This window comes from Capsella rubella, unplaced genomic scaffold (assembly GCF_000375325.1).
Source record: "Capsella rubella cultivar Monte Gargano unplaced genomic scaffold, Caprub1_0 scaffold_6, whole genome shotgun sequence".
In the NCBI taxonomy this organism is placed as follows: domain Eukaryota; kingdom Viridiplantae; phylum Streptophyta; class Magnoliopsida; order Brassicales; family Brassicaceae; genus Capsella; species Capsella rubella.
The window spans coordinates 4,700,789-4,723,413 of record NW_006238918.1 but is presented as its reverse complement, the minus strand read 5'-3'; the positions used below and the strand labels follow the sequence as shown (position 1 = coordinate 4,723,413).

The 22,625-nt window shown below is 38.3% G+C and overlaps 6 protein-coding genes and 2 non-coding genes across 14 annotated transcripts; all 8 read left to right on the top strand.

The window, feature by feature from the left end:
- Nucleotides 1-143: 143 nt before the first annotated feature.
- On the top strand, nt 144-2,218 carry LOC17881611 (high affinity nitrate transporter 2.7). The gene is made up of 2 exons (XM_006286433.2): nt 144-1,593; nt 1,702-2,218. The coding sequence occupies exons 1-2, from the start codon at nt 434-436 to the stop codon at nt 1,988-1,990; spliced, it is 1,449 nt and encodes a 482-aa protein (XP_006286495.1). The 5' UTR covers nt 144-433; the 3' UTR covers nt 1,991-2,218.
- A 1,234-nt stretch (nt 2,219-3,452) lies between these two features.
- Nucleotides 3,453-7,092, top strand: LOC17884010. Of its 7 annotated transcripts, none has more exons than XM_023781058.1 (12): nt 3,453-4,075; nt 4,363-4,476; nt 4,577-4,677; nt 4,770-4,841; nt 4,918-4,999; nt 5,118-5,198; nt 5,458-5,496; nt 5,675-5,740; nt 5,834-5,983; nt 6,335-6,463; nt 6,566-6,647; nt 6,761-7,092. In XM_023781058.1, exons 1-11 carry the CDS (start codon nt 3,836-3,838, stop codon nt 6,605-6,607), a joined length of 1,116 nt encoding a protein of 371 aa, XP_023636826.1. In that variant the 5' UTR covers nt 3,453-3,835; the 3' UTR covers nt 6,608-6,647; nt 6,761-7,092. The 7 variants fall into 7 exon arrangements, with proteins under 7 accessions (XP_023636826.1, XP_023636824.1, XP_023636822.1 ...); XM_023781056.1 differs by having other exon boundaries at nt 6,733-7,092; XM_023781054.1 differs by having other exon boundaries at nt 6,716-7,092.
- Nucleotides 7,093-7,449: 357 nt separating this feature from the next.
- Nucleotides 7,450-7,564, top strand: LOC111830268. Its single transcript, XR_002833652.1, has one exon. It is a non-coding gene; the product is annotated as a U5 spliceosomal RNA (small nuclear RNA).
- Nucleotides 7,565-7,804: 240 nt separating this feature from the next.
- LOC111830284 lies at nt 7,805-7,999 on the top strand. The gene has a single exon (XR_002833668.1). It is a non-coding gene; the product is annotated as a U2 spliceosomal RNA (small nuclear RNA).
- Nucleotides 8,000-8,332: 333 nt separating this feature from the next.
- Nucleotides 8,333-10,947, top strand: LOC17883946 (mediator of RNA polymerase II transcription subunit 15). Its single transcript, XM_006289168.2, has 3 exons — nt 8,333-8,661; nt 9,162-9,440; nt 9,716-10,947. The coding sequence occupies exons 1-3, from the start codon at nt 8,371-8,373 to the stop codon at nt 10,769-10,771; spliced, it is 1,626 nt and encodes a 541-aa protein (XP_006289230.1). The 5' UTR covers nt 8,333-8,370; the 3' UTR covers nt 10,772-10,947.
- A 258-nt stretch (nt 10,948-11,205) lies between these two features.
- LOC17882318 (protein ANTHESIS POMOTING FACTOR 1) lies at nt 11,206-13,681 on the top strand. The gene is made up of 10 exons (XM_006289260.2): nt 11,206-11,344; nt 11,461-11,561; nt 11,773-11,882; nt 11,975-12,041; nt 12,132-12,231; nt 12,467-12,583; nt 12,682-12,819; nt 12,902-12,983; nt 13,109-13,158; nt 13,298-13,681. Exons 1-10 carry the CDS (start codon nt 11,276-11,278, stop codon nt 13,466-13,468), a joined length of 1,005 nt encoding a protein of 334 aa, XP_006289322.1. The 5' UTR covers nt 11,206-11,275; the 3' UTR covers nt 13,469-13,681.
- Nucleotides 13,682-13,882: 201 nt separating this feature from the next.
- LOC17883696 (pescadillo homolog) lies at nt 13,883-17,681 on the top strand. Its single transcript, XM_006287218.2, has 13 exons — nt 13,883-13,983; nt 14,140-14,225; nt 14,473-14,721; nt 14,821-14,946; nt 15,053-15,137; nt 15,225-15,335; nt 15,480-15,573; nt 15,704-15,969; nt 16,320-16,427; nt 16,508-16,629; nt 16,713-16,932; nt 17,035-17,226; nt 17,439-17,681. The coding sequence occupies exons 1-13, from the start codon at nt 13,960-13,962 to the stop codon at nt 17,517-17,519; spliced, it is 1,764 nt and encodes a 587-aa protein (XP_006287280.2). The 5' UTR covers nt 13,883-13,959; the 3' UTR covers nt 17,520-17,681.
- A 1,629-nt stretch (nt 17,682-19,310) lies between these two features.
- LOC17883116 (U-box domain-containing protein 3) lies at nt 19,311-20,542 on the top strand. The gene is made up of 2 exons (XM_006288004.2): nt 19,311-19,592; nt 19,699-20,542. The coding sequence occupies exons 1-2, from the start codon at nt 19,378-19,380 to the stop codon at nt 20,456-20,458; spliced, it is 975 nt and encodes a 324-aa protein (XP_006288066.2). The 5' UTR covers nt 19,311-19,377; the 3' UTR covers nt 20,459-20,542.
- The last annotated feature ends 2,083 nt before the right edge of the window (nt 20,543-22,625 follow it).

The following is a 22,625-nucleotide window of genomic DNA, read 5'->3' as shown; positions in this document are numbered from 1 at the left end:
ATATCACATTTATTAACAACAAATTAAAATGTTAAAGATTTAATCTACGCAATGAATATCCCAAAGCTTGGCTGATTTGGTTCAAGTAACAGAGGTACACAACGTTATTTTAATTGAGTTGGCCACTAAACCTGAGGGTTTTTATAAATTCGAACTTTAAAATCTCTGGTTCAATAACAAGACAAAATGTTCACCCTAGTTGGCTAATTGAGGAGGACCTTTATAATTTAACTATTTAGATAGTCTGTAAATTATACTCGAAAATTGCCAAAAGTTTGCCTCTCAAACGTGTTTTTAATGTTCTTTCTCATGTTCATAAAGATTTATAAATTCATTAGACCAAAAAAAAGATTTTAGTTCAAAGATAATGTTTCATTGAGTGGTCGTGTAAGTAAGAGTCGTCGTCGTCAGCGAGTTTTCTACTCCGACAGTCATGGAGCCAGTTCTACCCAACAACAAAGCGCCGTCGCTTTCACATACGACTGTCTCGGTGGATTCCGATGGCCGAGCCACCGTATTCCGGCCATTCTCCCTCTCCTCGCCGCACTCACGAGCCTTTCACCTAGCATGGCTCTCACTCTTCTCATGCTTTTTCTCCACCTTCTCCATCCCTCCTCTCGTCCCCGTCATCTCATCCGACCTCAACCTCTCCGATTCCACCGTATCCGCCGCCGGAATCGCCTCCTTCGTTGGCTCTATCTTCTCTCGTCTCGCTATGGGACCACTCTGTGATCTCATCGGACCAAGGACTTCCTCGGCGATCCTGTCTTTCCTCACCGCTCCAGCCATTCTCTCCGCCGCATTCATCTCCTCTCCGACGTCGTTCATCCTCCTCCGTTTCTTCGTCGGCTTCTCCCTCGCTAATTTCGTTGCCAATCAGTACTGGATGTCGTCCATGTTTTCCGGCAACGTCATTGGTCTCGCTAATGGCGTCTCAGCCGGTTGGGCTAACGTCGGCGCCGGTGTCTCACAGCTCCTAATGCCTCTAATCTACACCACCATCGCCGAGTTCATCCCACACGCCGTCGCATGGCGCGTATCATTCGTATTTCCCGCCATTTTCCAGGTTACAACCGCCGTCCTCGTGCTCCTCTACGGCCAAGATACTCCCAACGGCAACAGAGATGCATCGAAACGAAACAAAATCAGATCCCCCGAAGAAGAAGAAGATTCGAATTTAGTTGAAATTCTCATCGGCGGACTTGGGAATTACAGAGCGTGGATCTTAGCTCTGCTTTACGGATACTCGTACGGCGTGGAGCTCACGACGGACAACGTGATCGCCGGATATTTCTACGAGCGGTTCGGAGTGAATCTGGAGGCGGCGGGGACGATCGCGGCGAGTTTCGGGATATCGAACATAGCGTCGAGACCGGCGGGAGGAATGATATCGGACGCGCTGGGGAAGAGATTCGGGATGAGAGGGAGGCTCTGGGGACTGTGGGTGGTGCAGTCGGTGGCTGGGTTGTTGTGTGTGTTACTCGGACGAGTCAACTCGCTTTGGGGATCGATCGCCGTCATGTGGGTATTCTCTGTTTTCGTTCAAGCTGCTTCTGGCCTCGTCTTTGGCGTCGTCCCTTTCGTCTCTACCAGGTCGGTTCCATTTTTTCATTTTGATCTCTTTGATTCCATTCGGTTTTGTTAATCATTTTTCGGTTTGATTTAATTTAATTTGGTTTACTTTTGTTGTATAAATGACAGATCTTTAGGAGTGGTGGCGGGGATTACGGGAAGTGGCGGCACTGTGGGTGCGGTGGTGACGCAGTTTCTGTTGTTTTCAGGAGATGGTGTTAGGAAACAGAGAAGCATTTCACTTATGGGTTTGATGACTTTTGTGTTTTCTCTGTCGGTTACATCTATTTACTTTCCACGTTGGGGTGGAATGTGTTGTGGCCCTTCGCCGTCTTCTGGAACTGATGATGTCTCCCGGGGACTCCTTGTAGACGGCGATGAAGAGGAAGCTGATACAGTGAATCGTCCCGTTTGTTGATTTGGCCTAACGGAAATAAGTAATGGGAAAGTTTTAGTATCCGTATGCAAAAATATTCTTAGGCAGATTTATCTTCTGCTGTTGGGGATTTTGTAGATCAAAATGGGGTTAAGGAAGAATTTGATGTTGCCATGCTTAAGGAATTACTTTCTCACACCACAACACTATTACAAAATAAGTTTGCAGCTTCTATGTATAATAACTTGGAATGGTACTTAATTAGGCTAAGTGACACTAACAAAATCAACTCTGTGTGTTCCATGTTTATATATTAGTGTTCCTCAGAAGAAAAAAAGAAAAAGAAAGAAAGAAGAAAAGAAAAAAAGGGTAACATCACAAACATTTTGATGCTCTCATTGATTGTTAGTTTCTTTTATCCTTTTTTATGAATCAAAGAACAAAAAAATCAAAGTAAATCAGTCGTACAATTCAAAGCATACATTATGCATTCATAGGTACGTGAGACTGTTACCAAGATTATTATGCTTGTATTGCGATTTGCGACAACTTCTTATATCAGATTTACATAGAAATCAACTTACCATTTGGAGAATGAATGAAAGTCACGGACGTTGATAAAGATAGACGGTAGAGAAAAAACTCAGCAGGGGTGACCTGAGAACACATGAAACCGGAGAGATGTAATGGTCATCACAGTCGTTGAATGCACATGTGTTCTCATGTCGACCCTGTCGAGTTCCACTACCTTAAGACGATATTTTATCTCTCTTTTGAACCCGTAAATAATAGGAAAACCAATTCGAGTTCAGATTTCTCTGAAAACTTATGGGAACTATATATATACACACAAGTTATGAATGGATTGGGTAAAGAGTAGTACACAAATCTGACGACAACGCATTGTAGTACACTGGCTTAGTATTATTGCATTCTGTAGTACAATTTTTTTCAAAAACTTCAGACAGACTTGTGTACCTTGGAAACTGATTAAAAGAAGAAAACAACATTGTACTTGTTTGAAAGTACAAAGGAAAGTTTTGTACTAGTTGGAACGTCAAAAGAGTACTAGGACGTGTTCCAAAGATACTCCACGTGTTTTGTTTACTATTCACAATAGATATTTCTTTCACGAGCCTGCAGCCTTGGAGTTATATTTTTCGCAATAGAGATATTTTATGATTAACTGATACATTATAAATACTATCGTATTTATTATACTTGATATATATTTTTGCGAGTTTATTTATCTTAAAACTAAAATTTCAGTGTTTTTGGTTATATAAGTAGAAAACTTGTTGTTAAAACTGAAACATCACCGCAAATAATTTCCGAAGTATCATTTTTTAATTATTTACGGAAAAAGGAATGAAGTGATTATTATTAGTAATATGCTGGGTATGAACTGGACCGGGCTTCAATTTTGCCAGTGGAAGTGTTCGCTTTACGAAAAAATTAGAGAAAGGCCCACCTCACCAGCTTTACTCTCACCAGCAGCATCTCTCTTGCTTTCTCACTCTCCAAGTCTCCTCCCCGTGAAAGCTCATCTTCACCTTCCACGTGATTTGTCTCCCCGATCACAAGCTTCTCTTAGCTCGACGCCATCGTACTTGGGTCTCGTTTCAATCAACCCAGTAAGTAAAATCTTCCGCTGACTTTGAGGAAGATTCTTCCATGTTCGATTTGATCCGGCTCCAGATATCCAGAGTTTATTGCTTCCAAACAGTTTGACTTCAAACCAGAGAAAAAAAATACGACTGAGAAAGGGAGAGAGAGAGAGAGAGAGAGTAACCGTCTGATTGACTATGTAAAGTTGTGCTGATTGACAGAGGCTAATGGCGGGAAAATTGACTTGAGCGCGATTTAGTTGGGTGGGTGGATCCAAAAATGAAGAAGAAGGCGTCGCATCAGAAGTTACTCTACAGATGGAAGAGGAAGGTATACGCTACATTGATGTTCGCTTTCTGCTTGGGGACTTTCGTATTTATCCAAGCTCGTTTTAGTGGAATCACTGCGTCTCTCCACTCGCTGAAGAAGCCTCGTCTCCATCAGAAACCACAGATTGCTTTCCTCTTCATTGCCCGGAATCGCCTTCCTCTCGAGTTTGTCTGGGATGCTTTCTTTCAGGTATACATACACTTCTCCTCCTCCTTTAATTTTTGAGTATCAGATGTGATATTCATAGTTTCAGAGAACTGGCCAGGCAAGATGGTAGAGGTTTGGGATCAATTAATTGACTCCCCTGTGTATCGTCACTAAAATCAGCTTTAAGTCACTAGAGTTGGAATATTCTGGATGTTTTCTCTGTTGGGATGTGTGTTCTTAGTTATAAATCATGGTTTATAGCTTTAAAGAAGTGGTCAAAGCCATGTTGAAGTATTGAGCTTGGTCCATGATAATATGTTCCTTTTCAGGGTGAGGATGGAAAGTTCTCAATATATGTTCACTCTAGACCTGGATTCATTCTCAGCGAGGCTACAACTCGATCCAAGTTCTTCTTGGATCGGCAAGTTAATGACAGTATACAGGTTTCTGCTATGAGAATGTATCAATTTTACCAATTCATGCATTTTTAGTTTGCAGCATTTTTTTTTAATTCAGTCTGATTCATTTGCTTATTAATTACAGGTAGACTGGGGTGAATCAACCATGATTGAAGCAGAACGTGTATTGCTCAGACATGCACTTAGAGATCCATTTAATCACCGCTTTGTTTTTCTTTCTGATAGGTAAGATTGCTTCCGTAATTACTTTTTTATGTCTGGATTGCAGTTGATGGCCGGCCTAACTAATTATCAGTTTGTCTGGTTTCTCTTCTCAGTTGCATACCTCTGTACAGTTTCAGCTACACTTATAACTATATCATGTCAACACCAACTAGTTTCGTTGATAGGTACGTGCTGCTTAATTCTGTAACTCCATACTTCAATTTTGAGTCCGACAAGAATTGTAGCTTTTCTTTATTGCAGCTTTGCAGATACAAAAGATAGCCGTTATAATCCTAGAATGAATCCCATTATTCCTGTTCATAACTGGAGAAAAGGATCACAGGTGAAGTTCCAATCCTTTCTGTTAAAATGTATTTTTAAATGGCCAAAAATTCTGTCATTCTGAATGTGTTCAGTTTAGCTGATATCATCTCTGCTATGTTTTCTTTGTCTTCTTGAAGTGGGTCGTTCTGAATCGAAAACACTCAGAAATTGTGGTGAATGATACCTCCGTCTTCCCTATGTTTCAGCAGCATTGCAGGGTAAGTTACTGAAACCTTCACTTCATTAGCAAGCTTGGGAATAATTGGATTTATGAGCTGTCCACTACTATAATACTGAAAAGAGGGATATATGCTCTTTAGTTTCGTTCATTCATTTTCAAAATATAGGTGGTTTAGCTGCCAAGAGGGACTTATGACCACTGATTTTAGATTTGGGTGTTATTGTGAGAGTTACTTTGTTAGTGGACTGTTCACTGTTAGCTCACTCATACACTTTTTCTTGCATATGATCTTGCAGAGAAAATCACTTCCAGAGTTTTGGCGAGATCGTCCTGTAGTAAGTTGCTTGTCTCTGGTCACATATTTTAATTACCGCACCATATTATCAGTTCCTTCTCGCCCATAAGCTCATATCCACTCGATTCCTGGACGTTTTAGTCTGTAGAATCTGGCAGGCATTTATGGTTTGATAACTTGGACACGATGTGTTGTACTAATGTAGTCTTATTGTGTAGCCAGCTGAAGGTTGGAAGGAACACAATTGTATACCTGATGAGCACTACGTTCAGACATTGCTATCTGTAAGATTAATGTGTGATCCAACCATACACATTGTCATTTAGAAATGAATGGTAAAAATTAATCAAATCTGGTAATGCTTCTTAAATTTTCAGCAAAAGGGTGTAAATAGCGAACTCACACGACGATCACTGACACACTCAGCTTGGGACCTTTCTTCGTCTAAAAGTAACGAACGTCGTGGATGGCATCCTATGACTTACAAGTTTTCTGATGCTACTCCTGATCTAATACAGTCCATTAAGGTATACATCGTATCACTTGTCAGATCAAAATGAGAAATTGTGGGTTCAGATCTTGTAAACTCCGGGCATTTGGTCTTACGGTTTAGATATCTTGGATTTTGAGTATTTAGGCTCGGCTAGGGTCTTAAAATTTTGGTTTAGTTGGGGTTCACGAAGTAGTTACCAAATCGAAACCAGATTCGGGTTAATTTTTCATGTTATGGTAATGCATTCTTAAGAACAACATTTTATTTTGTAGAACTAAAACTCTCCATTACAATATATGAATCTTCTTTTTTCTTGCTGTGGCTTTAACCCTGTTACATACTTAAAACAGAAGTAGAATCACTAACAAAACACATTGATTCACAGGGAATTGACAATATCAACTACGAGACTGAATATCGGCGAGAATGGTGTAGCAGTAAAGGGAAACCGTCGCGGTGCTTCCTCTTCGCCAGGAAGTTCACTCGTCCTGCCGCTCTCCGACTCCTCCGCGAAGTAAACCTTTCTTCTCAGTCATCGGTTAAACTAAGAAATTAACATCACAAACATATTAATGAGCTCATTGTGGGTTTCTTGCTTCCTCTGTTTCTTTGGCAGTCGATCTTGTTAAAGGACAAAGAGCAAGAGCAAGACAATTAAATAGCTCGTTCCCCATTCATAGTCATAGCATATATCACACGTAGGTACGTAAGTTTACTAAGAATTACAATGTTTTTATTTGTTATTTCATTTGTAATAATACTACAGGTTTCGAAATTACATAGAAACTTACCATTGGGTATATGAATAAAGCCACGGCGTTATTACTTGAAAACGGTAGAGAAAGAGCTCAGCAGGGGTGACCTGAGAACACATGAAAACGAGAGATGTAACAATTACATGATCGTCATTACAGCCGTTGATTGCAAATGTGTTCTCATATCAACCCTGTCGAGATCCACCACCTTCATAATATCTTCTCTTTATTACACAACTTGAGTTTTTATTTGTCTCGAATCTGCTGGGAACTATATATAAAATGAATGATTGAGTAGTACTCAATATTACCACAAAAAAGATTGTAGTACACGGGCTAAAATTTTGTAGCATTCGTTTACGTTTTGTATAGTACAACAAAAAGATCAGACTTGTGTACTGCAAAATTCTTTAAAAGAAAAAAGATGAGTCTTGTACTAGCAATTTTTTTTCGGAACTTCCATGGTATTATATAATTTCTCTATGGTCCCTAGTCACTTAAATATTCTAAATTTAGATCAAAATTCACAATTATAAAAAGGGGCCAAAGTAACAAAGGCCCATATTATTGAATTTGGTTTAGTGACTTTCATATATAGTGAGAGAAGAAGAGTAATAAAAGCCCAGAGCGTTATTTTTGCATACAATGGTCTTAAATTAAAAGTCCCACACCGTAAACAGACAGAGAAAGACAACGAACTCAAGTCTTATATAAGATGGAGAGAGCTTTCGACTACAAATCCCGGAGCCGTGCGATAAGCACAGAGCGAACTATTCTTTCGCCTTTTACTAAAGAATACCGTGTGCTTGTCGTACTTAGCGGCATACGCCTATTTTTGGAGGGTTGTCTCTTTTTGAGATCAGCTCTATCAATCTATAAACTGAAAATTTCTAATTAAATTTAATATCCTCTTTGATTAATCGATAAAGCTATATAACTTGTTAGCGGTGGTGTCTCCACAGTAAACTATTTATGACTAATTTTTTCGTGAAAGTGTGAGCTTACAGTTTAATACTTACGCTAGTCCCACATCGGAGAGTATTTATAAAACAAATCCAACGTTTTGCTTTAAAAGGGACTCGTAAACTTTGAGACAAAGCATACCTTTCTCGGCCTTTTGGCTAAGATCAAGTGTAGTATCTGTTCTTATCAGTTTAATATCTGATATGTGGATCATCGATCCACTCGATATTAACTCAATTTTTTTTGGGAGTGAGCCGTCGAAATAGCTTGCTATTTGTGCTCACGTTCGTCGCCCATGCGTTGCACTATTGCAAGGGCTTGGCGTATCCCACCAATCACAGTGCTAACTACTTATTATTAGTTATGTTAAAAAGTAATCTTCCTGTCTAAAATCACCCACTCTTGCTCTTGATGCAGTAAAAATCCTGTGGTTTCTTCCTCTGCATTATTACATCGAGTTATGTTTGAAATAATCGCTGGAGAAAGTAAATAGTTATGGGCTCATTAAGTCTCGAAGCCCAATGAGCTACACCAACTCGCCAAATGGGTGAGATAATTCGATGTTGACACGTTACAGTGGAAATGCTGGCTTAGATACGCAACGTTTTGGCTGATTGAAAATATTAATTTTCTCAAGGAAGTTTAGAAAATCATATAAAATCAAGGGAAGAGATTATTATTATATAATGCAATCGTTCGATCAATGAATACGGCTTTGTTCTCGGATAAGCAGATAATGGATCTGATGAACGACGATAATAATAATTCACAAGACGGCGATCACCAGAAGCACCGTGCCGGTAATTGTAGTAATAATGGCTTGGAGTCGAAGAAGGAAGCGATCTTTCCTAGCTATGATTTCCAGCCTATCCGCCCTAATGCCTCCGTCGGATTGTCTCACCACGCCTTAGATCTCGCCGGATCTGTTAATCCCACGGCGGCTAGGGTTTGGGATGTTTCTGATCCAAAACCGGTTGCAACTTCTTCCGCAAGAGTAATATTTCTAAAATTCTCATCTCTCCCCCGGTCTTTTAAGATTTGTGATCAATCTTCTTTGTTTGCGTTTCTGTTAGTTCATTACGATTACTGTATTTTGATTATTAGAATCGGTACTAAGGTTTAGAAGAAGCATTAACCAGTATTGGACTGTGTTAATGAATATATATATATATATATAGTCCTAGTTCCCAAGCTCCGGTTGTGTCCTTCACTGTGCCTACTTTGCCTGGCTTGTTGTGTTCTTTAGTTCATTGTGTGAAGTTAGTTGTGTAAGCATCATTTACATATCTCGTTTTGATGTTTGAAACACTATAAGGTATTGTAGAAGGCCACCTGATCTTTTAGGTACTATATATGATCTACAGCTATTTTGTCTATTGCTTACTTTTTTGTTTCATTATCAGGTTGTTTATATCTTGCTTGATGCTTGCATGGTTAGGATAATGACAATTATCACACTTTAGCCTTACTTGTTGCTTCTGTTCGTTCTTGCAGAGTTATGGTTCTATGGACTCTCTTGAACCTTCAAAGTTGTTTGCTGAGAAGGATCGAAATGCCCCAGACTCAGCCATTTTATCTGCGATTGATCGCACAATGAAGGCACATGCTGATAACTTGATACATGTTATAGAATGTGTCAGTGCACGTCTAACACAGCTGGAGACCAGAACCCGAAATCTTGAGAACCTGGTGGATGATGTGAAAGTTTCTGTTGGGAACAGTCACGGAACCACTGATGGGAAATTGAGACAGCTTGAAAACATCATGTTAGAGGTAACTTTTAACTCTTTTGGGAAACATAAATGAGCTTAGTTTGAAATTAGAAATAATTAAATGAATCTGAGATAATAGACAAACGTTCTTCTTTGCCTGTTGGATGCCATTTCTAGTCTGGCCTAGGATTATTGATCTTTTAACTTCAAAGAAGTTTCTGGCTTCATGTTTTTATTTTTCAGTGTCTTTAATGCATCTGGGCTTTCATACTTTTCGATATACCATCTATTAAGCTTCTAGATTCCTCAGTACCTTCTTTGTATGATTGCATTCAGGTGCAAAGCGGTGTACAGTTGTTGAAGGACAAACAAGAAATAGTTGAAGCGCAGCTTCAGCTTTCAAAGCTCCAATTATCAAAGGTAAACCAGCAGCCCGAGACACACTCTTCACATGTTGAACCCTCTGCTCAGCCACCCGCATCACTGCCTCAGCCACCAGCTTCTGCTGCAGCTCCCCCGTCTCTTACTCAGCAGGGCCACCCACCACAACAATTCATCCAACCGCCTGCCTCACAGCACAGTCTCCCACCACCTACATCACAACTGCCTCAGCTTCCTAACCAGTTCTCTCCCCAACAAGAGCCTTATTTCCCTCCGCCTGGTCAGTCCCAGCCACCTCCAACAAACCAGCCTCCATATCAACCTCCTCCTCCAATTCAGTCACTGCATCAACCACCTTACCAGTCACCTTCTCAACAGCCACAATACCCCCAACAGCCACCTCCACAGCTCCAACACCCTTCTGGTTACAACCCGGAGGAACCACCTTACACTCAGCAATCTTACCCACCAAACCCACCTCGTCAACCACCTTCTCATCCACCTACAGTTTCCGCTCCATCTCAACAGTACTACAACGCTCCTCCAACGCCACCATCAATATATGATGGAGCAGGAGGGAGATCCAATTCAGGTTTTGCTTCCGGGTACTCTCCTGAACCGTACCCGTATACTGGGCCACCTTCCTCACAGTATGGCAACACCTCGTCTGTAAAACCGTCACATCAGAGTGGAAGCGGATCTGGTGCTTACCCACAGCTCCCAATGGCACGCCCACTACCACAAGGTTTACCAATGGCTTCAGCCATCAGTAGTGGTGGAAGTGGCGGCTCCGGTTCCCCAAGATCAGGAAGCCAGGCCCCAGTTGATGATGTCATCGACAAAGTGGTTACCATGGGGTTCCCAAGAGACCAAGTGAGAGGAACAGTGAGAACATTGACTGAGAACGGTCAAGCTGTTGACCTCAATGTTGTTTTAGATAAGCTGATGAATGGAGATAGAGGAGCTATGATGCAGCAACAACCACCGAGAGGTTGGTTTGGTGGCCGTTAGCTCTTGTTGTCTCGTAATTGTGGTTTCACTGACATTGTATAGTCTTATATCTCTCATGTCAGATTTCCTCGAACTTGTATTTGGATTACCTTTGTGAACCATTTGCAACTTCATTATCTTTTTCAGTGTGTTTGGAACTTGAGGCTTCAGACATTTTATTTATCTTCATTTGTGTATTTGATGGCTTTCTGGAAATAACAGACTTCAGTTTTACAAACTACAAAGTCGCTGTGTAAAGCAGAGGCAACCTGTAGGCAAAAGAAAAGAACAGAAAAGCAGAGGCTACCTTTTTAGGCCGAAAACGACATGTAGTTTTTATTGGCTACAGTTTAACGACAAGATGTTTCTTCAATTAGATAGTTAGACGTCGTCGTTTAGAATCCCGCGAAATACACTAAAAACTCTGACTAGAAGTATCGTAGTTCTCTCTCTCGTTCCCTCGCCTCTCAGAGTCTATCTCTCTCTCTCGATTTTTCTCGTGCTTCACTGTTGTTCATCTTGACGATGTCGTTGACGGAGCTAGACGACGGACTTGTCCGGAGGATGGCCATCGGTGCAGTATTCTCCGATTTCGTATGGACGGAGTGTATTCTCCTATGATTTTGTATTACTCTGATTACCTTTACCCAGAATCCAGTTTCCAGGAATAATCCGTACAATTTTCGTTGTTGGATTTTAACAATTTACAGGGAGGGAAGATAAATTCGCTGGGTTTCCATAGGACCGATGATCTGTTGGTTACATCCAGCGAAGATGATTCACTTCGCCTCTTCGATATCGCCAACGCTAAGTCAGTTCTGCCTCCTTTTTTTTTTTAGGTTTTCTACTTAGCCTATCAAGTTTTCTAGAGAAACCATCATAGTTTACTTGATGTAATTGAGAAGAAGCTTTTGGTAAACTGATTAGTTGAATTTATGTGGAACAAGATAAAAAAAAAATTTTGGTGTAGAAGACTGAAATTTCAATTTCATCTGAAAGTTCCTATGGGTTGTTGTATGTAGACAGCTCAAGATTACATACCATAAAAAACATGGCACCGATCGTGTATGCTTTACACATCATCCTAGCTCTCTAATTTGCTCTTCTCGATACAATTTAGAGTCTACTGGAGGTGAGAGTTGCCCTTTCTCTTGCTTGAGATTGGTATAATCCAAGAATGGTGGATAATTAATTAAACTTGTATACTTTTTTTTTTGGTACCAGAATCCTTGAGATATCTCTCAATGTATGATAACCGGATCCTTCGCTACTTCAAAGGGCATAAAGACAGGTCTGCTATATAACATTTAGGAATTGGATATATGTTTACCTACGTACACTAGTTATATGCATATTGATGGAAAATGTTCTTCTCTTTCAGGGTTGTATCGCTTTGTATGTCTCCAATTAATGATAGTTTCATGTCTGGTTCTCTCGACCGAAGTGTCAGACTCTGGGATCTTCGTGTAAATGCATGCCAGGTTGGTTTCTAGCTTTACAAAGTCTCTGGAATAAGTCTGAATATGCAATCATTCTAATCAGAAAAGAGCCTATTTCTTTTTGTTATCCAACTTTCTCCCTGAAAATTAACTTTATGAATATGTTGGAAGTATGTAATGTTTAGAACAAGTTTTTTCAATTGAGGCTCTCTTCCTTGATAGCCTCTCTGTAAATGTATATAGTTTCATGATTCATGCTTACCCTTTTAGTCAATAGGGAATTCTGCATCTGCGTGGTAGGCCTGCAGTTGCATATGACCAACAAGGCCTGGTGTTTGCAATCGCAATGGAAGGAGGTGCTGTTAAATTATTTGATTCCCGGTGTTATGACAAGGTTAGCTACTTACTATGCGATTCACAAAGCCGCACACATAAATGCTCCTGTAGTTTCTAAGTTAGAACTACTTAACCCAGTTTTAATCTCTTCCGTAGGGTCCCTTTGACACATTTCTGGTGGGTGGGGATACTGCTGAGGTTAATGATATAAAATTCAGCAACGATGGAAAATCCATGCTCCTAACAACTACGAATAACAATATCTATGTTCTTGATGCATATCGTGGAGAGAAGGTAATCACATTCTGTATCTTTCACTTAAAGAAGACGCAGAACATTAGGTTTAAGCTGGTAAAGCCGGTTTGTTGTTTTGCAGAAATGTGGTTTTAGTTTGGAGCCTTCACAGGGTACATCCATAGAAGCCACCTTCACACCAGATGGCAAGTATGTTCTTTCAGGTAATACACTTGTCAGAAACTACCCAACATCCAAGTTTAACCAATAAACTCCAAATTATAAAATTAGTCAAGCAAATCAGATAAAATATACACCTTATAGTTAAGTTTTATTTTTTCTGATATAGGTTCAGGAGATGGAACCTTACATGCGTGGAACATCGAGAACCCATCTGAGGTAAACGCAGAACAGTCAACACCACTAGGATTGTACATATTCACTTAAAAGATGATGAATAAGTCAGAAATAGTAGCTACTAATTTTGCCTTATACAGTATCTATCTAAATTTGTCCGGGTTTTTTGTCTAAAAATCAGGTGGCGAGGTGGGAGAACAATATAGGAGTAGTGTCGTGTCTGAAATGGGCACCTCGTAGAGCCATGTTCGTTGCTGCTTCGACGGTTCTCACATTTTGGATACCCAACGACGGTGAGCCGCCAGCTCCCGCGGATCCTTCTGCTGGTGACCAACAAGCTCCTCCTCAGTGAAGACATTCATGTTTCCATTATGCATTAATGTATTGTGGTATTTGACAATTAGAAAAAATGTAAGCAGCAGCATTTTAATCACAAAAGATCTCTTATTTTATTCATTTTGGTTTTAGGAACTGGTCAGTGGTTACAATACTATTTAGTTTCCCTGGAAATAACCATTTTTGTTTTTATCTAAATGAATACTATTGGATAATAATTTGATATCAATGTGTCTTTTTTTTTTAATCTTTTGAGATTGCACGCACATACATCTATTATAATTGCACAAGAAAGAAACAGAAGAAAGAGTTGATCAACTGGGATTATTTGGTTTGGTTCCTTATTGGGCCTTAATACCCAAGATCGTAAATAAGAAGCCCAGTATTCCGTCCTCTTGTACCCCGAGTATGTTATGTATTCTCGTTTTGGCTAAAACCCTAATTCTCTTACTCTCTCGTTTACCTCTCTCTCCATCTTTCCCTCTCTGGTGGCGTATCAGTATCACCATGCCGAAGCATTACAGGCCAGCGGTGAGTGTCTCTGCTGGATTGAAGCTCTATTGTTTCCAATATCCGTTGATTAACAACTGTTGTAATCCATTTTATGTTTTCCCTTAGCTCGAGAACTTTTTGTGCTGATTTTGTCATTGTTTCTGAGATATTTGTGCTTCTGTTTGTCATTTGCAGGGGAAAAAGAAGGAGGGAAATGCGGCTAGGTATATGACCAGGTCGCAAGCTCTCAAACATCTTCAAGTTAATTTGAATCTATTCAGGTTCGTCCTTCACCGTCACTATTTTAATATTCTTTGGAATTGGTGCCTCTTGTATCCTTCATGTTTCTGTTGACAATTCAACTAGGTTTTTTCTGATAATTTGCTTTATGTTATAATGGTTCTTTGATCTATCCTCAATCCTCAGTATTGGAAAAACAAAAGCATTCAGTATACATTTTGTTTAATTTAATTTCTCCAAAGGTGACTAATCAATCTGTTATTGTACCTGCTGATTTTGGTATTTCAGGAGACTGTGTATTGTCAAAGGTATATTCCCCCGAGAACCCAAGAAGAAGGTGAAGGGAAACCATCACACTTACTACCATGTCAAGGACATTGCTTTCCTTATGCACGAGCCACTTCTTGAGAAGTTTAGGGAAATCAAAACCTACCAAAAGAAGGTCAAAAAAGCCAAGGCCAAGAAAAATGAGGAGCTCGCACGCCTTTTGCTTACTCGCCAACCCACTTACAAGCTAGATAGATTGATCCGTGAAAGGTTTGCTCCAGACACTTCTTGAATTTGTTATTTCTGTGTCTGACCATCCATGAGTTTAGACTATTAACACCCCTTTCTGCCTGTGCTCTTAATATTTAGGTATCCAACATTTATCGATGCACTACGAGACTTGGATGACTGTCTTACCATGGTTCATCTTTTTGCGGTGTTACCTGCATCAGACAGGGAAAATCTTGAAGTTAAGCGAGTCCACAATTGTAGAAGGTCAGAATCTTCTTTCTTCTCTTGGAACCTTGTGTCTTTACATATTGACTGCTTCTCGCAGTCTCATATCCATTAGTCTTACTTTTTCCCTTCTTTTGTGAACCAGATTGACCCATGAATGGCAAGCTTACATTTCACGTTGTCATGCATTACGTAAAGTGTTTGTATCTGTCAAGGGTATTTACTATCAGGTATTGTGTTACTTTATCTTGAAAGTTTATAATGGAATCAGTAGAGTACTTCCTCTTTTAATGAAACTTTGGTAATTATCTTGATAGGCTGAATTAGAAGGTCAAAAGATCACTTGGTTGACCCCTCATGCAATCCAACAAGTTTTTACAAATGATGTTGACTTTGGTGTCCTGCTAACCTTCTTGGAATTTTATGAGGTGAGAAATCCTAATCTCTATTCATTCTCTTTTTCCTTGTTAACTTAATTCATCAGTTCGGTATGAATTAATTAATTTGAGTTTCCTAATCTAAATTTATGTCTCAACTTATGATGACAAATTTTCATTCACCTTTTGATGCAGACTCTTCTTGCCTTTACTAACTTCAAGCTTTACCATTCTCTGAATGTGAAATATCCACCAATCCTTGATTCTCGGTTGGAGGCTTTGGCTGCAGGTATGTTGTCCTCCTCCAAGTAGTGATGAGATTCCTTAAGAGATATCTTTCAAATGGGACTTCTTATGTAACCATTAAAATGTAGGACCTGTTACTCTGATTAATATCGGTACATGTCTTCAACTTGCAGATCTCTATGCACTGTCAAGATACATAGATGCCAGCTCCAGAGGCATTGCGGTGGAACCTAAAGTTGATGCTTCATCTAGCTCACAGTCAAATGACCGTGAAGAATCTGAACTGAGACTTGCACAGCTTCAGCACCAGCTGCCTTCGAGTGAGCCTGGAGCATTGATGCATCTTGTTGCGGATAATAATAAAGAGGTTGAAGAGGATGAAGAAACAAGATTGTGCAAGTCACTGTTCAAGGATCTGAAATTTTTCTTGAGCCGTGAGGTATCTTTCTAATTCACTCCTTCTGAGCCACTTTTTTATCACTGAATTATCTTGTAAAATAGTAAATCATTGGCAAATTTAAACTGGTAGGGACAAAACATACCCACTTGCTAGTAAGTTGAATCTGTAATTGGTCAAATATAATTGTAGTCTTTTTATAACTTGAATCTCTGACATCTCTATAATGGTCAAACACTATTACTAACCAAAGTTTTATTAATGATTGTAATTTGCATTCCCTGTTTTTTATATTTGGAAGACCTGTGTGCTTGAGTTTATCCCCAACCATTGACCTAGAAGTTCATGACTGGGGCATGTTTCTTAGATGATAGTTTTGTATACTTATGTAGGTTCCAAGAGAGTCTCTGCTTTTTGTCCTTCCTGCTTTTGGTGGTATGGTGTCTTGGGAAGGAGAAGGTGCTCCATTCAAGGAAGATGATGAGAGTATTACGCATCATGTAAGCCATTTAGCTTGATGTTTAATATTCTCATTGTATCTTAAAGTGTATTTCTCATAACATGCATTATACTTCTGTAGATCATCGATAAGCCAAGTGCGGGCCATCAGTATCTTTCAAGGGAATATGTGCAACCACAGTGGATCTATGACTGCGTGAATGCACGCATAATCTTGCCAACTGAAAAGTACTTGGTCGGAAGGTAACACATAGCCCCTTATTTCTTCTTTTACTACCATTTTTTGTTTCATTTTCTCAGCTGTTTGTGTGCTTTCTTGCAAGCAGCATTCCACCGCCACACTTGTCACCATTCGTGGACAATGAAGCAGAAGGATATGTTCCTGACTATGCTGAAACCATCAAAAGGCTACAAGCAGCAGCCAGAAACGAAGTTCTTCCGTTGCCAGGTGTTGGTAAAGAGGATCTTGAAGATCCTCAAAACTTATTATATGCTGGTGTCATGAGCCGTGCCGAGGAAGCTGAAGCTGCCAAGAACAAGAAGAAGGTCTGGCCTTTTGCTTGATATATGAGAAACACAAGCCTGTGAAGTATTTTTTTAATGTGTTGATCAAGGTTTTAACTGTGTTGTGTGGGATATTTTATGTAGATGGCGGCGCAGGAGAAGCAATACCATGAGGAACTGAAGATTGAGCTAACGGGAAGTAAAGCTGACGTAGCACCAGTTGTGGCTGAAGGTGAAGAATCAGTTCCTGACGCTATGCAAATAGCTCAAGAGAATGCCGATATGCCCACACTGCTGATGTCGCGCAAGAAGAGGAAGCTCTACGAAGCCATGAAGGTACGTTCCATTCATTCCTTTTTGTTCATAGTTCTGTTAGGTCTGTTAGTTGTGGAATCTCGCTAATCTCTGGGAATTGCATACAATCAATAGTAGAATTAGCTAAGATGATTCCTGGCTTTATAAGTTATGCAGAATCATATAGCAATGAAAGACTCTTTAGTGAATGAAAGTTGATGTTGAGTTTTCTTTTTGTGAAATGTCATCTGCAGATTGGGCAGAAAAAGAAGAAAGCAGGTGTTGAACTAATCGAGCAGCGCAAGAAAAAGTTGAATGATGCTCAATCATCATAACTTGTTTAGTCTTTTTGTTTACATTTCTGTTTTCTCAGGCTCTCTCTTAAGTTATGTATCACCAATAGTGTTGTTTCGCTACCTGTACTTCCAAATTCTTAAAAAAGTTTTGATTTTGATTACTAAACGTCGAACTACAACAACATCAATTAACAAAACAAACAGTATTATGGAACTGTTATGTACGTCCTGAACCCTTTTTTACACTGTAGAATGATTAAAGGAAACGATAGCACGCTTTACGAATCGTGAACGACAACATCAGCACGTATATACTATGGTGAAACAAAGTTATATATTGGTAAATTTTTTGATAACTAATTTTTCTTACAAGAATTTGTAATAATGACAAAAAAAAAAAAGTAAGACAAGAATTTTCGACGTAAAGACAAAGGCGCCGTATAACATAGAAAAACAAAAAAGAACACCCCAATATTTCTTATGCATGAGTACGAATAAAGAAATAATCTTATCTACCTAATAATGTAATTTCTTCAAAAATAGTATAGATTTGGAAGTTTCTAGTTAGAGACGTTCTTATACGGAAGTTACAAAAATTGGTGAAAAAATAACAATGTGTTTTTTAGTTCACAAGATTATTGGATATGGATGACATGTTAATCACTGATTAAAATTTAAATATAGTATTTGTTGAGACACATATTTTAAAAAGAATACAACACTATATTTGAATTCCATACTTGTAACCAAAGAAAAACTGAAGCACTTTTTTTTCAAAATCTCAACGCATATATTCGGGGTCAGGGACCAATGGGCAAGAAACTTGATATATATATATATATATTCTCTGTTTGTTACAAAATATATATATATATATATGTTCTCTGTCCTAACGAAAAGAGAAGGATGATGATAGTATAAAAACAATTAAAATCCCTATATATATATATATATGTAAGCTTTTGCTTTTTTATAAATAAGTAATCAATTACACACCCAACAAAAAAAAACATTTGTCACGTGTTGTTCATTATAGTTTGTAATTTTTATAAACTTAAGATCTCACGTTAAGTGCAATACCATTATTAGATTCCATTAGTGCGTATCATTGTCAGTTTAGTATATTAAAGACAATTGATTTGCATTCGTTAGAATATATATTATTCTTTAAGTTGACATAATTATTAGAAATCATATAATCTGTGCGTTTAACTCAGGAAAGAGACACATATTCATATCAAATTATATATATATATATATATATATAGTCAGTGTTGAAAGAAAATCTAGTTAATCAAATTATAATAACGTAGAAAAAAACCACACTATGATATTGATAAGGATAAAAATACCAAGGTCAACTAGAACTAACAACAAAATTTCGCAGAGAAAACTAAAACTAACCTCTCATTGCTTAATTACATATAAATCTCTTGGGATCAATTACAGTACTGTGTATATTGTATAATGCAGATAAGCTTTACATTGCTTCTACTTGAGGAAATATTAAAGATTCAATCTATAGGAATCAACATTGGATAGATCATGCAATTTAGAACAAAATATTCAAAACAGATACTTACTTTCCCATCTGGGGTTTTAAGATCTTACAGATATAAAACTTATAATATCTACAAAATAAAAAAATAAAAAAAATGAACAGAAAACAAAATATATATCTATATAGGATGAAAAAGCTTTAAGTGAGTTTGCTTCAACATGAAACAATGGATGCCCCAAAAAAAAGCCTAACATTGCTTGTTAAAGCAACCAAATTGTCTATGTTTGTTTTTTTTCTATTATATTTACTTGACCAATCACCACCACACCTTCCTTCACTCTTCTTCCAAGTGAAGTTATTAACCAAAAATTACAGAGAGGAAGAAGAGTGGCTGCAATGGAGGATATTGTGGTGGAGAGTCTTCTTAGCGGTAACAGAGAGGCTCAGATAGAAGCAGCTATAGAGCTGAGTCATCTAAGCAGGAAGCAAAGACAGAAAATGTCTGAAAGAGAAATCATTTCTCCTTTGCTCTCAATGTTACAATCTCAAGACTCTATCACAACAGAAGTTGCTCTATCTGCATTACTCAGCCTTGCCTTTGGCAGTGAAAGGTATGTGTTTCTTCTTCTATCTGTGTTACCCTATTCATATGGCTTGTGTTTACGGCGTAGTAACAGAAAAATATATTAATAACTGGGGTTGTTGGTGAACTTACAGGAACAAAGTTCGCATTGTGAAATCTGGCGCAGTACCAATGTTGCTAGAGATCCTTCAGTCAGAAACGAAGATGGTAATACTTGAAATGGCCATGGCATTTCTTCTGATTCTCTCTTCCTGTAACAAAAACAAGGTCAAGATGGCATCAACCATGATGATTCAGCTTTTAGTTGGACTGATTGGGCTCGATAGACTTACCATTCAGGCCAAGGTTGATGGCATTGCAACACTGCAAAACCTGTCGACTCTTCATCAGATAGTTCCCCTGGTTATAGCCTCTGGAGCACCGTATGCTTTGCTTCAAGTCATAAACTTTTGTGACAAAGCATCTGAATTGGCTCATAAGGCAGCAGCTTTGCTCGAGAATATAGTTTCTCATTCACCAGAGTCAATTTCCAGCATCAGTGGGGCAATAGGGGTAATGGTGGAAGCCATTGAAGAAGGGTCAGCTCAATGTAAAGAGCATGCGGTAGGAATATTACTGTGTATATGCAGCTACGACAGAGAGACGAACAGAGGAATGATACTGAGAGAAGGAGTGATGCCAGGATTGCTTCAAGTGAGCGTAGACGGGACAAGGAGGGCAAAAGAAATGGCAAGAGAGCTATTGCTTCTATTAAGGGACTGCTCAGGGTACGTCATAAAAAACAAGCAGTCAAAGATTGAGCAGATAATGCGGGAGATTGATCAAGAAGGGGAACGGATACCTGGAACCATGTTGAAGTTGGTGGAAGACATGATCTCCAAACTTACCACATAGCTAGCCCCTTGTTGAGTTCCACGTCTTTGTATATATTGAATCAATGCAGAAGAAGAGTCTTCTTCGACTTAGGAATAAATTATCACATTCATATTGCTTTTGATCCCTCTAGCTAATCAAAACTCCTCTTCATTTTCCAACCAAATCTACACAGTCAAAGTAGTAAAACTAGGTAAAGAACAAGTAGAAGAACACCCAAATGCATATACAAGAAACTAAAAACCAGTTTCAGTCGCAGCCTAATTAATATTCTCACTTCTTTCATTACCAAACCTAATAAGAGTTCTCCTTGTAATATTCACCTCTATTAAGCACATATCTGAAATAAGAAAGAGTTCTACTTGTAATATCGAGATAAAGCTATGTGTCCTTTCAGTTGTTGATACATGGGTTTTTCTTCACTAAATCTCTTTGACATTACCATATTTCCAAAAAAGTGAAGATGGTTTAGTGATAGGAAGCAGCTCCACTCATCTACCAGAGCATATCTAAAAATTAAGAGTCAGAGCGAACATTAGCTTACCACTTCACGAACCCCATGAGGTATTTTTACTATTCAGCCTCCAAACAGCTATGCACATACGGAAGGCCGTGAGAAGTTTATCATCAAATCCACGAGTATTGGTAAACTATAAAACAGAAGAAACTCACTCCCTTTTCTCTACACTCTCGATTTCTCAAAGGAAGAAGAAGAAGAAGAAGAAATCTTTATGTCATGAAATCATTAAATCTCAACTCATTAGTTGAGTTTTTTGACATCCATATATGTTATGCTATTATTTTCTATTGATTTTATCAAGTATCAACTTATATTAATTTAAAATAGTATTCATATATAATTTAAAATTTATGTATAAATCAAACTTACTAGTTGTTTAATGTTTGTTGGATTCGATGTTCTCGTTTATGTAAAGTAGCGTTAATCAAAAGCCAATCCTTCCCTTACGTACCCCAGATTAGTTTAGTCAAGTTACGGCCTAATTACCATGAAATTTGGAATTATGATACTTGATGATGCGCATGATTATTTATATATATAAAATAGTAATTTTCTTTACTATTGGAATGGAATATAACGTGACAAAAAGGAAAGGAATATTGTCTTTGTTAAGGGGAGAACATTATTCATTAATTCATTACATACAGTATACAACTAATTATAAGTTCATCTTTTAATGTGACGATGTGGATTCCCAACAACATGCAACATTGCAAATTGGTCTTACGTACGTTTAATTTGCCCATTGTCAATATATACATCATTCTTACAGTTTACTGCGGTTGTGACGTTGGTAAATATTGGCTAGTTGACTCGATGTTGTACACTATATATGTAAGACACATTCACGCCTTACGAACGAATCACCCTTACTTAAAAGAGTTTGGTCGCTGTGGTTTTCTTATTTGGCTTAGTTTAGCAGCTAGCCTTCATCGACCCGAGACCACTATTAGTGATCCATCCAAGCCGTCGCTAAGACTTGAAGGACTACAAGCTAATTTTTTTTTAGGCCACGTTATTCACAAAAAAATGGAAAAAAAAAAAATATAAAACCAATTATATGTAGTCTTATAGGTTTGAACTTTGGAAAAAACAAATGCAATATAAATACTTAACCGCGTAAACTAGGAGAACTTTTTAAAATTTAGGACCAAAAAATGTATATAATTTTAAGGGCCAAAATCTTAAGCTTCACCAGCTTGGCCTCAGAGCCGGCTCTGATCCAATTAAGTCCAATATGTCATCTATTTTGTGGAATTCAATTCTGACATATTTTCCCCAATTTTGTAGATTTTGCACGAGGGAGATTTTGAGTTGTGCGACCAAAACAATGTACAAATTTGAAATTTTAAAGATTAGGTGACAATTTTTATTTTTTTAATGATGGCTCATACGTTATGAAAAAGTTTTAGACAAAAACAAAAATTGATACATTCGTGTCATTCAGGCCGAAAATGCGGCATGTAAATATATAATTTTGACATGTTTTCTTCGGAAAAAACAATTTTGTAGTCTATTAAATACAAACAAATCTATAGTAAAAAAAAATAAAGTTCGTGTTCTCACTTCTTTGTCACCTTTTAATTTGCCTTGGTAATACTAAAAAATAGAATTTCACGTATTTAAATAGGTTATATTTTTGGAAAAGATTTTTACTTCGAGGTGTAT